This window comes from Filicampus tigris, chromosome 7 (assembly GCF_054856515.1).
Source record: "Filicampus tigris isolate MCC_2025a chromosome 7, RoL_Ftig_1.0, whole genome shotgun sequence".
NCBI lineage: Eukaryota > Metazoa > Chordata > Actinopteri > Syngnathiformes > Syngnathidae > Filicampus > Filicampus tigris.
In genome coordinates this window covers 23,084,197-23,099,195 of record NC_141223.1, presented here as the reverse complement: position 1 = coordinate 23,099,195, position 14,999 = coordinate 23,084,197, and the positions used below count along the sequence as shown (strand labels likewise).

The 14,999-nt window shown below is 42.0% G+C and overlaps 2 protein-coding genes across 2 annotated transcripts; both read right to left on the bottom strand.

The window, feature by feature from the left end:
- Positions 1-5,983: 5,983 nt before the first annotated feature.
- Positions 5,984-9,249, bottom strand: LOC147145194 (claudin-3-like). The gene has a single exon (XM_086035569.1). The coding sequence runs from the start codon at positions 8,578-8,580 to the stop codon at positions 7,933-7,935; it is 648 nt and encodes a 215-aa protein (XP_085891695.1). The 5' UTR covers positions 8,581-9,249; the 3' UTR covers positions 5,984-7,932.
- A 1,531-nt stretch (positions 9,250-10,780) lies between these two features.
- Positions 10,781-11,945, bottom strand: LOC147145193 (claudin-4-like). Its single transcript, XM_086035568.1, has one exon. The coding sequence runs from the start codon at positions 11,813-11,815 to the stop codon at positions 11,159-11,161; it is 657 nt and encodes a 218-aa protein (XP_085891694.1). The 5' UTR covers positions 11,816-11,945; the 3' UTR covers positions 10,781-11,158.
- Positions 11,946-14,999: the final 3,054 nt, after the last annotated feature.

Here is a 14,999-nt window from a genome sequence, read left to right as displayed (position 1 = left end):
TGTTCATCTTGTTTGCAACATGTTATGACATTTCTACTCTATTAATGCCATATACCACAAATCTATTAGTTCCAGTACAATATATGGATTAAATGCTGCAAGACAACTATTTTTTTTAATGTTCTCCATTGGATTTGGTTAACGTCTGATATGTGTGACCACTAGTGGGCAGTAAAGTCTTGTGTTTATTGTTTTGCCTCAATCTCAGCATTGTGAACAACACATCCATGATCCACACATATCACATCATATCCACCAACGGCTACTCTCAAAGGTCAGTGAGGTTCCGTTGCTTTTCTCCCCCCTTTTTTTTTTTAACCAAGAACCTGGTCTCCCATCCAGCTTCCGTCCCGACCCGAGCGTTGCGGCGCTGGGCTGCTATCTGCTCGCTCGCTGGAATTTAAGGGAGGGATTCTTATTCCTCTTTTCATCTGGCCTGAAGCTTTATCAGCAGGCATTAACTCACATCTTCCTCTGCAGCGCTGAGCTAATGGGCCCGATGTTCCACCAGAACACACCCAGACACACGCACACACACATAAAGGTTGTCGGTACAATCTGACCCGACAAAGTCAACACACTGCGTTCCGTCCTCCCTTCTTTGTCTGCACTTGAGCTTCCCATTTGTAGTCTGTAAAACATACATTCATTTTTGCGGTTAAATGCATGTCATGTTAATAACTGAATTCCAATTGCTGCAGTCGTATTGTGTGAACAGCCCTGGCAGGCCCTGCATTTAATACTTGGGCTTTCAGTAGGCAGATATCCACACAAACCCACTCTTATCACGTTGCAATTATAGAAAACATCAATACTATACAAAAAGTATATACATTATAACAGCTGGCAACTGTGCCACGTGTATCATCCGGAGCGGTTTAGAATTAATGTTTGTCTAATCACGTGACACAAATCATGAATCATCTGAACAAAATGCATTCTATTCTCCAGAGTAGGGTGTGACCGATATAGCTGATTTAAAATCTGCATAAATAGTCCGAAACTCAAAGTGTTTTTACAAAATTACGCAGGGGAATTCATCTGGAGTGGTTCAAAATGAATATTTGCCAAAAACAAAAGACAATAACATTAATCATTTAAAGAAGAATTCAACCCTCAAATTTTCTTTACAATAATATGTTCTATGTGCCCCACTAGTCTAAACACGACATCCTGCTTACTATAGCATTTGTAGAATATGAGTTAAGTAGTAAAATCCACCCGTTTTTGTCCATCTCAGGGAACGGCCATTTTGTCACTTGTCAACTGAAAATAACCTCACAGTTGCTCAGGGCTCTGGTAACAACCAATCATGGCTGAGCTTCAGACAACAGGTGAGCCGTGATTGGTGGTTACCTGAACCCCGAAGCAACTGTGATGTCATTTTCAGTCGACAGCAACTGGCAAAATGGCTGCCCTTTAAGATGGCTAAAAACGAGTGGATTTTGCTGCTTAAGTCATATTCCACAAACGCAATATTAATCAGAATGCTGTGTTTAGACTAGAGGAAGCGCATCGAACATATTATTGTCAAGAAAATGTTAGTGTTGACTTCCCCTTTAAACAGAATAGGTTATATTCTCCGGAGTAGGGCCAGACAGGTTAATAGGCCAATATTAGCTCTTTTAAGATCGGCAAAAATCATCTGAAAAACTAGAAGTTGTTTTACGGAATTCAGTCTTACTCCAGGGAATTTTGAGCAGTTAAACAGTCACGTTGACGTGATGTGGTTATTTTGGGACAAGTTCAATAACGTGTCGATGTACGGTGGCAGGTTGCTGTTTATTACTTGACTGACTATAACTGAAAATAAGCCAGTGCATATCTCGTCATACTGATAAAGGTTACCGTGCCAGGTTCTGATTTAAAGTGGAGTGGTGGGTGGAGTAGCTTCCCACAGTGATGTATCTAAGTACAGAGTGAAAAACAGAGTCTGCTGGTTTTAGTGTTGAGACAGAGGCATGTCTATTGATAATGCTTACACCAGCTGTTTCCTACACAGCAGGGCGAAATTTGTTTTGTTTCCTCATGAGTGTATCGATGTGAATTTTGAATTGTTCTTATCTAACCAGATGCCCAGATATTTGTGTTGTATGAATCTTGTAATACTGTGTCCTGTTTGCGTGTTGGTGGACTGATGATTGTTTTCTAATTATTCTTGCCTTTGAGAAAATCATGTGTTTGGTCCTATCTACATTGAGGTTTCAGGCTCAGAAGTGATTGTTGTAGTCTACCAAAGGCTTGCTGGAAGATTTTAATAGCAATGTTTGCAGTGTTGAAAGAGCAATACAGTACTCTTTCATCTGTGTAAAGATGACCGTTGCAGTCTGTTATGGAGAATCTGATCTTATTGATAGTCAGTGAATGGGACAGGACCTAGCATCGAGCCTTGTGGAGCACCCTTAATTAATGTCAGAAAAGCAGATTGAGAATCACACATTGTTATAGATATTTTGAAAATCAATTCAATGAGCAGCAGTCAAATTTTTGTAATGTATTTTTTGAAATAAGAAAATTAGCACACTTTAATATTGGACAGTAATAACAACTAAATAGATTAAGAATTCGTTTTTGCTATATTTATTTCTTCAGTTCAATGGATTTGGAGCTGCTGCTCATATGTGAAAGCCTTGGCCATGTGGTGGTCATACAGGTATACATGGAGATAGTCACTAGTCAGTGTGCCACAGGCATATTAGTTCTTCACAGAAAATAAAGAATATTTGCCTTTGAGTCTTATTATATATTATCTTGCTATGTGTGTTGCTACCATGTTTATGTTCAAATATCCGTTGCTTAAAGGGCTGTAACACCGCAACACCTTTAGTATTCATTAGCCCAGCTTTGGCGTTTTGCCTTGTTTGTTAGCATTAAGCTAAGTCGACTACTATGGCGAAACAAGATTTGTGGCTACAGTTGCTTTAAGTAGCATTCTCGCTGTTGTAGAAGAGAACGTTTATTGAGTCCCCATGAGAAGACATAGTGCGCTTGTGTATTTTCACTGGCAGTTGGAGTTGGGGGAGGGGGTCAGGGGGCTTTCCTTTTCATTCCAACTTCAGGTGCCAGGCAACCTCTCTGCCCTTCACATTCCCCAGTTTCGGTCATGTGACCACTTGTCAGCAGCCTCCTTTGCTTAGAGCCAGTCTAATGTGACAGGAGCCTGGTCTAAAATGACTACAACACACACTCACTGTTTGTACATCAGTACAGTACATTTAATACTTACAGTATAATTAAACAACAAATATAATGCTTGAAATGCGTGTAATGGAATGGCACTGTTGAAATCCGTTGGGAATTAATTGCCTTTTGTGCAGTGAGAGTCAATGATTACCTCAACGCTGGTTAAACATGCCTGAAGGTCCGACTCGAGTCAGTGGATCACAAACACACACGCAACACCCCCCCAACACACACACACACACGCACACACAACAAACACAAACTATACAAGGCAAAAGAACAGGAAATGAAACACGCTATGTCATGTTTCTGTGCAAGCTATTCCCATTGTTTCACTTTGGGCATCATATTCTCACCACATACAATTTAATAAAAAAGGGGGAAAAATAATGCTTGATTTAATATTATAATAATTTACCGTACATTTCCATCTGAAAACTGTTTAAATCAGGCTAAGGAGCATTCAAACATAATATTCTGCATCAAAATTATTTGCATTATTCGGACCCTTTTTTTAATCCTTCTCCTTCCACATTTTTCAACCGGTTCAAACCATTCCAGTTTGAAAACAAAAATCCCATTGAAATGAATGGGTTTTGCTCAGTTGTTCAACTCATTCAGGACATCCTGAGAAGAAATGTTCACACGTCCAGGTTTCCCACATTTTTCATTGTTCCACATTTTCCATGTAACCATTGTCAAATGAATGCATTTAACATATTGGCACCATTCTTACACATTTCTTCATCAATTCAGACCACAGAACTATCTTATCACATTTCCCAAATGTGGGAACATTTTCACTGTGAAATTCACAAATTAAAGCAGAAGTCAATCCAATCATATTTTTTTCAAGAATATGTTCCCAGCAGGCCCACTAGTTGAAATACGGCATTTTGATTAATTTTGCATTAATTTGTGGCATATAAGTTAAGCAGCAAAATGCACTTGTTTTTAGCAATCACTGGGGCTGATGGCTGATATGACTGAAAATGACATCACAACTGCTCACAACAACCAATCACGGCTGACCTGTTTTCTGAATCTGAGCCGTGATTGGTCGTTGTGAGCAGTTGTGATGTCATTTTCAGTCGACAGAAGACAAAATGGCCGCCCCCGGAAATAGCTAAAAACGAGTGGATTAACACTTACTCCACAAATGCAATATTTATCAGAATGCCCTGTTTCAACTAGTGGTCTTGCATGGAACACAATGTCTGCGTTGACTTCCACTTTAAGACTTATTTTACATAAAGTATGCATTGGATTTCTCCTTCCACATTTCTCAACCAATAAAAACAATTTCACCATCGAAATGGACATTTTGGGGAGTTTTTATCATGTTCCTTCACATTCCCACATTCTCACAATAAATTTCCCAAATTAAGATTTATTTTACATCGTGAACTCCTACTTCCACCGTTCTTTTCTGAGTTAGACCATTGCAACGTTGAGCTTTTACATTTCAACAATTGAATCAATGCCACAGCATTTCACTTCAGCATTATCAGCATTCACACAGTACACCTTTTGTAGTTACTATCATTTCAATAGTACTTGATGGACGCGGTTTCTTGGCTCTGTAATGCTGATGTTGTCACAACGTAGCTTTAATTACAGAGGCCACGTCACACTGAGTCTTTGTCGACGGCGACACCGATACACGGGCGTAACTTGACACACTTGCCTATCAGTCGTCCATCAATATTTTAGAATCGTGACACTTGTTGGGTGTGACACGCTGGCTCCAACCACATAAAAGCTCACAGGCCACTTTAAGGGACCAAATCTCATGAGATCATCGACTGTGTATTGACAATGGTGACTAATCAAGTTAAATTTGATATTTCGGTTTTTTTTGTATTAAGGCATTTTTTTTCTGGCTCTTTAAAATAGTTAAACATGCCCTGGAAAAAATGACACAGGAATATTACCGCTGTTCCTGAGACACAAACTAAACAGGAGGGTTGAGAATATCTTCATTATTGTGGTTGTATCACACAGTGAGCTGTTTCTAATCATTTGACCCTGAAACTCAGGTGCGGGCAACTCTGCTTTACGAGGGCCGCTGTCCTGCACGTTTAAGATGTTTCCCTCCTCTATCGACTCAGGTGTGTTGGAGGTGGGAAACATGTAGGACCGTGGCCCTCGAGGATCGGAGTTGCCCACCCCTGCGGCTATCTTAACCCTCCTAGACTAATAATACCTCTATATCAATCAAAACTGAGCATTTAGCACCAGCGGAAAGTAATGGATTACATTTACTTGTGTTACTGTAAACTTTTTAAAGTAGAATATCTGTATTTTAAGGTTTTATTTAATCTATTGTAATTTGAAAAAAAAAAGCACATGGAAACTGTTACAGTGGTTATTGCCTTTGTCTTCTTTTCTATTACAGGATCTACCACTCAGTTTTATCCATATTAGTCCGTGTGTTCATTATTGCATTTTGCATTTGTAAAGGTATTGCTTCCATGATATCCAGTTTCAGGCTTTTCTTTAGTAGAAGTACACAGGATCGTGTCATTAAAAAGGAACTTTTTCCAGTGTTAAATGGTTCACCTTTAACTTTTACTTTAGTGCCTATACTTTTGACTTGAGTGCACAATTTTATTACTCATTCCACAAACGATCGCGCCTCTGGTGTATGAAAAGGCTTTATTTGAGTAGTTCTCCCATGATTTATCACCACATAAAACTAAAGGTCTCTGTGGGTACACCGGCAACTGTTAACCGATTCCATGGCACAGTATTGAATGTCAGACGTCATGGTAAAAATTAAGAACAGAAGGATATTACCTTACTTAAAACATGAGTTTGTTTATTGTCACAAGATACAAGCACAAACAAAGCAACATGGTAGACATTGTTGTGGTATGGACAACAGTGCATGTTGTATCACAGTACATGTGGGATGAGATTAGATTGATGATGCTTTTACAGACTTGTTTATTAAACACTGCCTTGTTGATAACCCCTTTGGATTATTTCAAGTTGTCTTGGAACGCGTCCCGGAAATTTAAGGAGACATTGTGGCTTCTGGATCACAATATTCAGCACGAATGCAGCGACAGTCCTGCCTGTGCCGATTGTTTCTACAGGCGAAAATGGCGATTAATGTATCTTTGCTGATCTATCTACGCCAGCGATGTATAGTGACAGGCAAAACAGTTAAATGCTCCTCCACGAGATGGGATTTAATCAAACAAAAACTCCCCCCCATAGCCACAAATATACGCAATAGGGTTGTTATGACTGTAAAAAAAATGTCATGTACAGTATCGTCACCTCATCATACATACATAATTGTCCCTGCAATTAATTGTTAAATATAATGTTCACAGCAAAATTAATATGAAATCAGAAGTCATGGAAAATTGTGGCACACAAATATTTAAACGTACAACTATTATTCAATTTATGTTAAGAAGCAATTTACTGGAAAGAAAATGTGTTAAACTTAAAAGTGAAGAAGAAAGCAATTTCAGGACAAATTGCCTGCCAGAATGGTGCAAAAATTATTTATTTAAAGCAAAGAATGTATCTTTGTTCATCTATCTGTCTATGCCAGTGACATATAGTGACATACAGAGCTATGAAATGCTCTTCCACTATATGGCAGAAGGTACAATTAATCTGTGTTTCCAACTGTTGCCTTTTTTACATCAGAATTAATAGCTTCATGTTCAATTAAACAGGCCCACGTTTCACACTGAGGAATCAGTATACTGTACATTTTTGTTTGGTGGGGCGCCGTCCAATTTTCAAATGTAATGTGCCTTGGCTCAATAAAAGTTGGGAAAAATTGCACCAAAGACTCAAAATTGCCCTCAAAATTTACGAAAACATGGAGGTTAGATTAGTGGATATTCCAAATTGATGTTCGGTTCATTGAAGACTCAAAATCGTTGTCGAGTCTCAAAGAAAAAAACGGGAATTTACAGGTTTACTGAAGACTCAAAATTGATGCTGACAAAACTGTGTTAGGTTCCAGCAACGTGTAGTCACAGGCAAAACAATTAAATGCTCTTCAACCATTCTGTAAAAAAAAAAAAAAAAGTTGAGTGAACTCAAAATTCCAAGGCAGCAAACTTCGATAAAATTTTAAATTGGGCAATTCAGCAATGTTTAAGTTTTGTTAGTGTGAAAATTAGCTTTCCCACATTTTCAACAAATAAGAGTTTGCAGAACTAATCGTCCCCAAACTTTAAGCTATAGGTAAAAACAATGGATGGATGGATGGATGGAACTCTTAAAACAACTTCCTTGCTTTGTTATGCTAAATAACATTGTTGCCATAAATGTCGATAATTTAAATTTGAAAGTTTTTCCAACTTAAATTGCAGTATTAGCCCCCAAAAATACACTTTTTTTTCTTTTGTTTTCTTTTTTTTACAGTGGTGATGTCAGAAGGTACAATTGGCCTGGTTAGTCATCATTTTATGTAAGTACTTCTTTTGACTGAAAAAAAAGTTGCTTGGATTCATTTTAAATTTTCCTTTAATTCCATCTCAATGCTGCTCTTGTCTATTAATGTCGAGTGATGTGCGATGAGATTTTTCTAAAATATGAGTATTGGCTCAATAGGCTTTGGGAAACTTTTGTCTAATCAGTCATTAGTGAGTGTTAAGCAAGTCACATGTGAGACTTACAGTTCGATTAAAAATGTACAGAAAAGCGACGATTGTATGAATTTTCCATCATCTCCTGGCGGCGACGGCCTTCCAGTCTTTGTGTCCACGTCCTCGCTCACACGTAGTCTTTCCTCTCCATCCCCTGGCCCCCTGCCGACCTGGAGGCCGAGTACGCCATTCGGGAATTGTTGTAGCGGGCCTCGCTTGGCGGGCACGAGCAGCAGAGCAGTCCGCCGCCCAGGATGAGCAGGGCGGCGGCCGCCCATCCGATGTAGAGCGCGGCGCCCAGTTCCCGCCTCTGGGCGTCAGTCACCAAGGGGTTGTAGAAGTCCCGGATGATGGTGTTGGCCGACCAGGAGACGGGAATGAGCTGCATGACGCCCGACACGATGAAGAAAACCCCGGAGACGATCATCACCTTGGCTTTGGAGGCCTCCTCTTCGATGCAGTTGGTACACTTGGCGCCGGTGATGGCGATCAACACGGCCATGATGGCGAGCAGGATGGAAATGACGGTGAGGGCGCGGGCGGCCTGCAGGTCGTGCGACAGGGCCAGCATGGAGTCGTAGACCTTGCACTGCATCTGGCCCGTACTCTGCACCACGCAGTTCATCCACAGGCCCTCCCAGATGATCTGCGCCGTCACGATGTTGCTGCCGATGAACGCCGTCACCCGCCACATGGGCAGGGCGCAGGCCACGATGCCGATGATCCATCCCAGGATGCACAGGGAGATGCCCAGCAACTCCAGGCCGACGGACATCCTGCAGGCTCTTCCACCAACGTCACGCCGGAGAAACTCTTGAGGAAGCTGGGGCCGTGTGTATGCAGCCTTGACGGGAGCACTGTGCTTTATAAAGTAGGGTCAGGTGGATGGGAGGAGTCCTTGGAGGAGCTGACATCAGCGCACAAGGGGGGAGGAAAGACGCGGAGAAGAAGAGACTCCGCGCTCGGCTTTCACAATGGGCCACAATGAGGCCTTTTATCACTTAGGCAAGTGTGGAAGGCGGATAACACTTTGGCTAATAGCATATTGGATGGTTTAAAGCTGAAAATCACAGGTTTCATCACTGGGCTTTTTATACAGTCATCTTTAGGGCAGTGGTTCTCAAATTGCACTTAGTGGGATGGACCTTTAGGGTCGGCAAAGAAAGTTGCGATACAGTACACTCCGACAGTTTGTTTCGTTTCGCAAATTATTTGTCCGCCTTTCCATTGCAATGGGTGCCAAAAAATGATTCCTAACAGCCCACTTCTCAACACCCTTTTGTCTGGGTTTTGGTTGAAATCGTACGGTGCTGGTGTTCAGTTGTAACTTCCAAGTTAAGCGTCTTGAACTATCCCCTCAAAGTTGCAAACTTGCAGTTGTTGAACACAACGATTAAGACAGACCAATCCGACGTTGGCCAACCGTGACCGACGCTTACCTGTGGCGTCAGGCAGACTGTCGGCACGTCACGCTGAAAAAATTCTGTAGCCTACACTGCAACGACGGACAGCGACGCTGACCATTAAAGTACCTTCTAGGCATGCGTGAGATGTAATACCCCTCCATAGCATCGGCGGCGGTAGTCACCATTCCTCATGGTTAGAAAATGCCAACCGGAAAGCTATTGGCCGAGGGCGGATTATAAAAACGTAAACAATGCATTCAGCTATATTCTTCGCTCACGATGAACTCCCACGCAAAGTAAACCATCACATTCTTGACACAGTGTCGTGAAATACTCCCATTATCAACCCTCGCTCTTGTATTTGTAAGAAGATTAAGGCACCAAAGGCGTGCTCACTGTTTATCCGCATTTGTCACTTCCCGTTCATGCTCCGTGCGCTGATTTGCTAGCTAACAACCAATCAGAGTGACCAAATGTCACGACGCCGATTCAATATGCTGAAACGCTCACCAGACGCTTCCTGACGGGCTCCGACGGCGGTCACTGCACCAATCAGACGGCGCAGTCCGCCGCCCCGACGCTTCCTTACCTCCGACAGCGGATTGGTGTATCTATCTAGGCCTTAAGATTCAGATTTGGCTAAGGACTCAGTCCCAACTTATTGAAATATTGTGATTGAGTAAGTCACTGCCGAAGGCCTCATGAGTACATGTGATCACCTAGGGAGCATTTGATTGGTTAGCAATGAAAAAGGAAGGATGTCCAATGTGGATTTCAAAAGGAAGGAAGCTTTATTGTCAATTTAGTTTTGGATTTAGGGAATAAATGTCATATGCACATTGAAGACATTTACAGAAGCTTGGGTTAGAATGCATACAGCGTGAGTTGTTGTTTATTTTCAACTCACACAGGGAGGTTAAAGGCAAGGACTCTGGAACTTTCTCAACTTGCCCCGGTCACTCTTAAAGCATTCACATGCCAGCAAACAGTGTTTGATGGCCTTTAATCACTGTCTGTCTGCGGGATGCCCTTGGAATTCTTTGGCCGAGTGACCGTCTCTCTAGAAATGGAGTCCCCTCCCTACCACCACCACCACCACCACCAAACGACTGCCTTCTGTCCTCCCCTCACCCCCTTCCCTTTTCTCAACCATGAAGCAAGTCCTTTGTTTAGGAGCTGACAAAGCAGATGGACATATTTCTTATCTGGGAGCAAACAGCCCGGTAGACGGCTGCTCTGATGCTGTAGACGCCTCCGTTCACCTGGATGTACTTGTGAAGAGCCCTCAGTCTGTACGAAAAATACCGTTCACATTCCAGAAACAAGTTTTGAACTTAAAAACAATGATTGAGTAGAGGCTTTGGTCAAGTTACGGAAGAGACAATACCCTTACACAAACTGTTAGTACAAAGTTGGAAGAATTTAGTTGTCTCCAAATGCTTTGAAAGGAAGATGTAAAATGCAGGCACAGCTAAAGACTCAAGTCCAAACTCAGACCCATTGTACCAGTGCATATTTTTGTACAGTGTTCACATTGTAAAAAAGTCATTAATGAAGATTCAGCCGTCCCACCATCCAAACAAATCTTTAATACAAAATAATAGTAGTGTACATTACTTTTTTTTTTTTTTTAGTTTGATATCAAAACGGTGAATTTGTATTAAGAAAATTGTCTGTGGGACCAAACCCTTCCGCCAGTAGCAAAAAACTGTTGCTAAAATTGACGTTACCCAGAGATGTTCATAAAATTTTTTAACAGTAGTTTAAACTAGGGATGCAGCAATCCCACTTTTTTCAGACTGACTGCATGTAGAAGTACTTACATTATGAGAAATTACCGATACCAAGTAACGATACTCAAAAAAACTCAAAAATGTTCCATAAATTTAGCCAGGTTTGGAACACAGTCAAATCTACAAAGTTCAAGACCGTCCATTAAAAGCCGCATTAGACGTAGTTTCTCTGCTCATAGCCACTCGGGGGGATGGATCTGCTGGGCGGGTATATGATCTTTGACGGTGGCCCGTACCTCTTCTCGGGCTGAGGGGGGCAGCTGGAACACAGGATGCCCCCGCCGAGGAGCAGGAAGGCAGCGGCGGCCCAGCCGGCGTACAGAGCCGCACCAATCTCCCTTTTCTGGGCGTCGGGGATGACGGGATTATAGAACTCCATGATGATGGCGTTGGCCGACCATGACACCGGGATGAGCTGGGTCACGGATGCCAGGATGAACGCCGCCCCGGCCCCGATCATCACCCGAGCTTTGGCCCGCTCCTCCTCCACGCAGTTGGTGCACTTGGCCCCCATCATGGCCACCAGGATGCCCACCAGGCCCACCACGATGGCGATGACGGTGAGAGCCCGGGCGGCCTGCAGATCGCCGCTGAGGGCCAGCATGGAGTCATGGATCTTACACTGCATCTGGCCCGTGCTTTGCACCACGCAGTTCATCCAGATACCCTCCCAGATGGTCTGCGCCGTGACAATGTTGACCCCGATGAAGGCTGACACTCTCCACATGGGCAGAACGCACGACGTCAGGCCCAGGATCCATCCCAGGACAGCCAGCACCACTCCGAGTATCTCCAGTCCCGCCGATGGCATGTCTTCTCGTTGTCTTCTCGTTGTGCTGTCAATGGGCCCGCTCGCTCATATAGGCAGTAGAAGGTGGAGTCTCAAAATTCAAACTGTCAGGCTCTGTGGTGGAGCGTCCCAAAAAAAAAAAAAAAAAAAAAAAAAAAGCAGCTATGGCTTAGGAAAACGGCCTCGGCTTAATCATTTAACTCCTCGGTAGCGCTCCCACCTGTTTTGGTGGAGGGGAGAGTACACACAAAGTGGCTATCTCAGATCTGGAGCGGTTAAAGAATAACAGAGGTGGTCAAAAACCTGCCGATGAATGATTGAAACTGAATATCAGCACCCGCGGGGGTCTGGTACGCCAACTTCCCCTTTTTTAGCTAGTAGAACATCTATGGGTCAACACAAGCCATTCTACCTCGGATTTGGAAGGTATTTTGTCCACAGGAAATACTGTGCTGCCTTGAAATTCGATTTGAATGTGAACGCTTATGTATATGTAAATGTCATGAATCCGTTCCAGCCACAAAAATTGTGGAAAAATAGCACTCTACAATATTGTAGATTATGAATAACATACGTAATTGAGTGTAAAGAATCATCATCATTTAATGGAGCAATTCCTGTGCCTGACCACCAGGAGGAAGTACAGTGTAATACAGTCTTCTAATACCGCTACTGTGAGTGATTCAATAAAAGAGTGTAATATTAGTCTTTTCTTTTGTAGAAGATGAATAACGTATGCCTGTGAGTAATGTTCTATGATCTGTCTAAATGTATTACTCCTGTTGAAATATAAATTGCTTAAAAATGTCTAAAATATTGACTTTCTATGCTAACCGCTAGCATGTAAATACCGTTTTCAGTATGTTAGCATTAACCTAAGCAGACTCCCGTGAGGCAGGGCTATGGAGTTATCTAAAAGACACAACATGTAATTATTTGTTTTATATGTGACATAGGACTGTAACTAACAATAACATTAATAATCCATTAATCAGCCAATTATTTTGTTGATGAATCGATGAATGCGATTTTTTTATTTTTTTTTTCAAAACAGGACATTATTTCAAATTGACAGTGCAAAAAATGCACAAACACATAAAATTAATATTCATTCAGTTACTGATTTGGTCCGTAACATGTCAGAAAATCTGCAAAAATGTTGATGATTGTTTTCCAAAGTAAAAGCTGATGTTTGCAAATGTTTTATTTTGATTCAACACAAAGTTTTTTTTCATGGAAGACTACAGGATTCATAGAATACTGTTGAGAGGCTGAAATTTCAAGGATTGAGACAATTTTAAATCAAGCAAGGTTTCTAAATGGTTTATGGATTCTCAAAAATAAATATTGATTAATTTGATAATCCATTAATTGTTGCACCACTAGTTCAACAGGCATGTACATGCCAGTCCGAGCATTATTTTCTTTACTGGGAGAATTGATTTAGCTCTTTCATTGACTCTCATTACATTTGTGTGTTTAATGAAGTGACCTGTCAGTGTGACCTCACCTTTAAGGAAATTTCTTCCTCGGTGAAAAACTTTGAATGTACACACAATTCTTGTCAGGAAGTAAATAGACAATTACCTGTGTGCACAATGGTGCCAGGCGGTGGGTGGGGGAAGTGGGGGGTCTTATCAGTGTCCTTGTTTTGAAGGTCATAGTGTTTTTAAAGGTTTATTTGCCCTCAGACTATTTTATGTGCCTTGTTCTATATGAACTGTTACCAGACTTTTATTGCTCTGCCTTTTTTGTGACCCCTTGAGTGACTTCATTCATTTATTTTAAAATGTGATAAGCAACAAAAGAGTGACTTTTTGTGGAGTTATTGGAGACTTCTGGAGACTCTGAGACTCCCTCAAGATTGGCAAATCTTCACCCCTCCATGTCCAGACTGCGAATTAATGTCATATGTGCAAACCCACCACTGGTTAACAGGTGTCAAACTCAAGGCCTGTGGCCAGATCTGGCCCAATACATTTTTTTTGTTGCCCACTAAAGAAATAAAGTGTGTCTACTTCCTGTTTCTTCATTTTGGCCTCTTTGCTCTTTTTCTGAAGTCTAGTTAGATGGCACAAGATGGCGCCAAAGCCCTATCTAATAGCATTGTAGCACATTGGTTTCATGGAAGATTTGTATGTTGGGGACGAGCTAAGCTTAGCCAGGGTTCTTAACAGAGAGTCTTTGCTTCATGTTTGTTTTTGGTGGTGCATTTTTTTCTCTCATTTGTAAGTTATTTATTTTTAAGTGTAATATCACATGTTGGAAATTCTATTCACCGGTTTTGGTATCATAGTTTATGTTACATTAATGCCATAAATGTACATTTTATGGTTTGAATTATTAATGTGGGCAATCATACAACTTTTTAAGGCCCTGAAAGACCAAACCGACGTCAGAGGTCGTGAAGCGTCGTGGCGTCTGAATGCGCCGTCTGTTTGGTGTAGTGGCCACCGTCGTAGTGTCGTAACCTGTCTGTAAGCGTCTTGGGGGCGGTTACGCATGTTGAATCGGTGTCGCCAGTCGTAACATTTGGTCGCTCTCATTGGCTGTTAGCTAGCAAATCAGCCCTCGGAGCACCAACGGGAAGTGGCAAATGTGGAAAAACAGCGAGCACACCTCCGCTGCCATAATCTTCTTAGAAAAGCAAGGGTTGACAATGTAATTATTTCACAATACCGTGTCAAGAACATGATGGTTTACTTCGCGTGGGCGTTCATCGTGAGCGAAGAATAGAGCTGAATGCATTGTTTACGTTGTTATAATCAGCCCCCGGCCAACATCTTTTCTAACCATGAGAAATGGTGACTACCGCCTCCGATGGTATGGAGGGGTATTACATCTTATGCAAGCGCAGAAGGTACTTTAATGGTCAGCGTCGCTGTCTGGCGTTGCGGTGTATTCCTCCAGCGTGACGTGCCGACAGCCGGCCGGACGCCACAGGGGCTAAGCGTCTGCCACTGTTGGCCAGCGTCTTTTTGGTCTATCTAGGCCTTTAAGCTTCAATTACGTTTTTCACTCTTCTTGGCAAGGCTCGGTCCCTATTCTCTACGAATAGTGGTGGATTATTTGATTACGACTTTATTTTGAAAAATACAACTTTATTCTCATAAGATTACAACTCTTTTCTCTGAAAAAAATGCATTTGTTATTCCATCATTTCCGTCCCCAGCGCAAGTCTAGGGCGAAGTGCAGTCTTTGTGCA

Bases quoted from the DNA above. Each gene is read 5' to 3' on its own strand.
- LOC147145194 (XM_086035569.1), bottom strand. From the start codon at position 8,580: ATGTCCGTCGGCCTGGAGTTGCTGGGCATCTCCCTGTGCATCCTGGGA.
- LOC147145193 (XM_086035568.1), bottom strand. From the start codon at position 11,815: ATGCCATCGGCGGGACTGGAGATACTCGGAGTGGTGCTGGCTGTCCTG.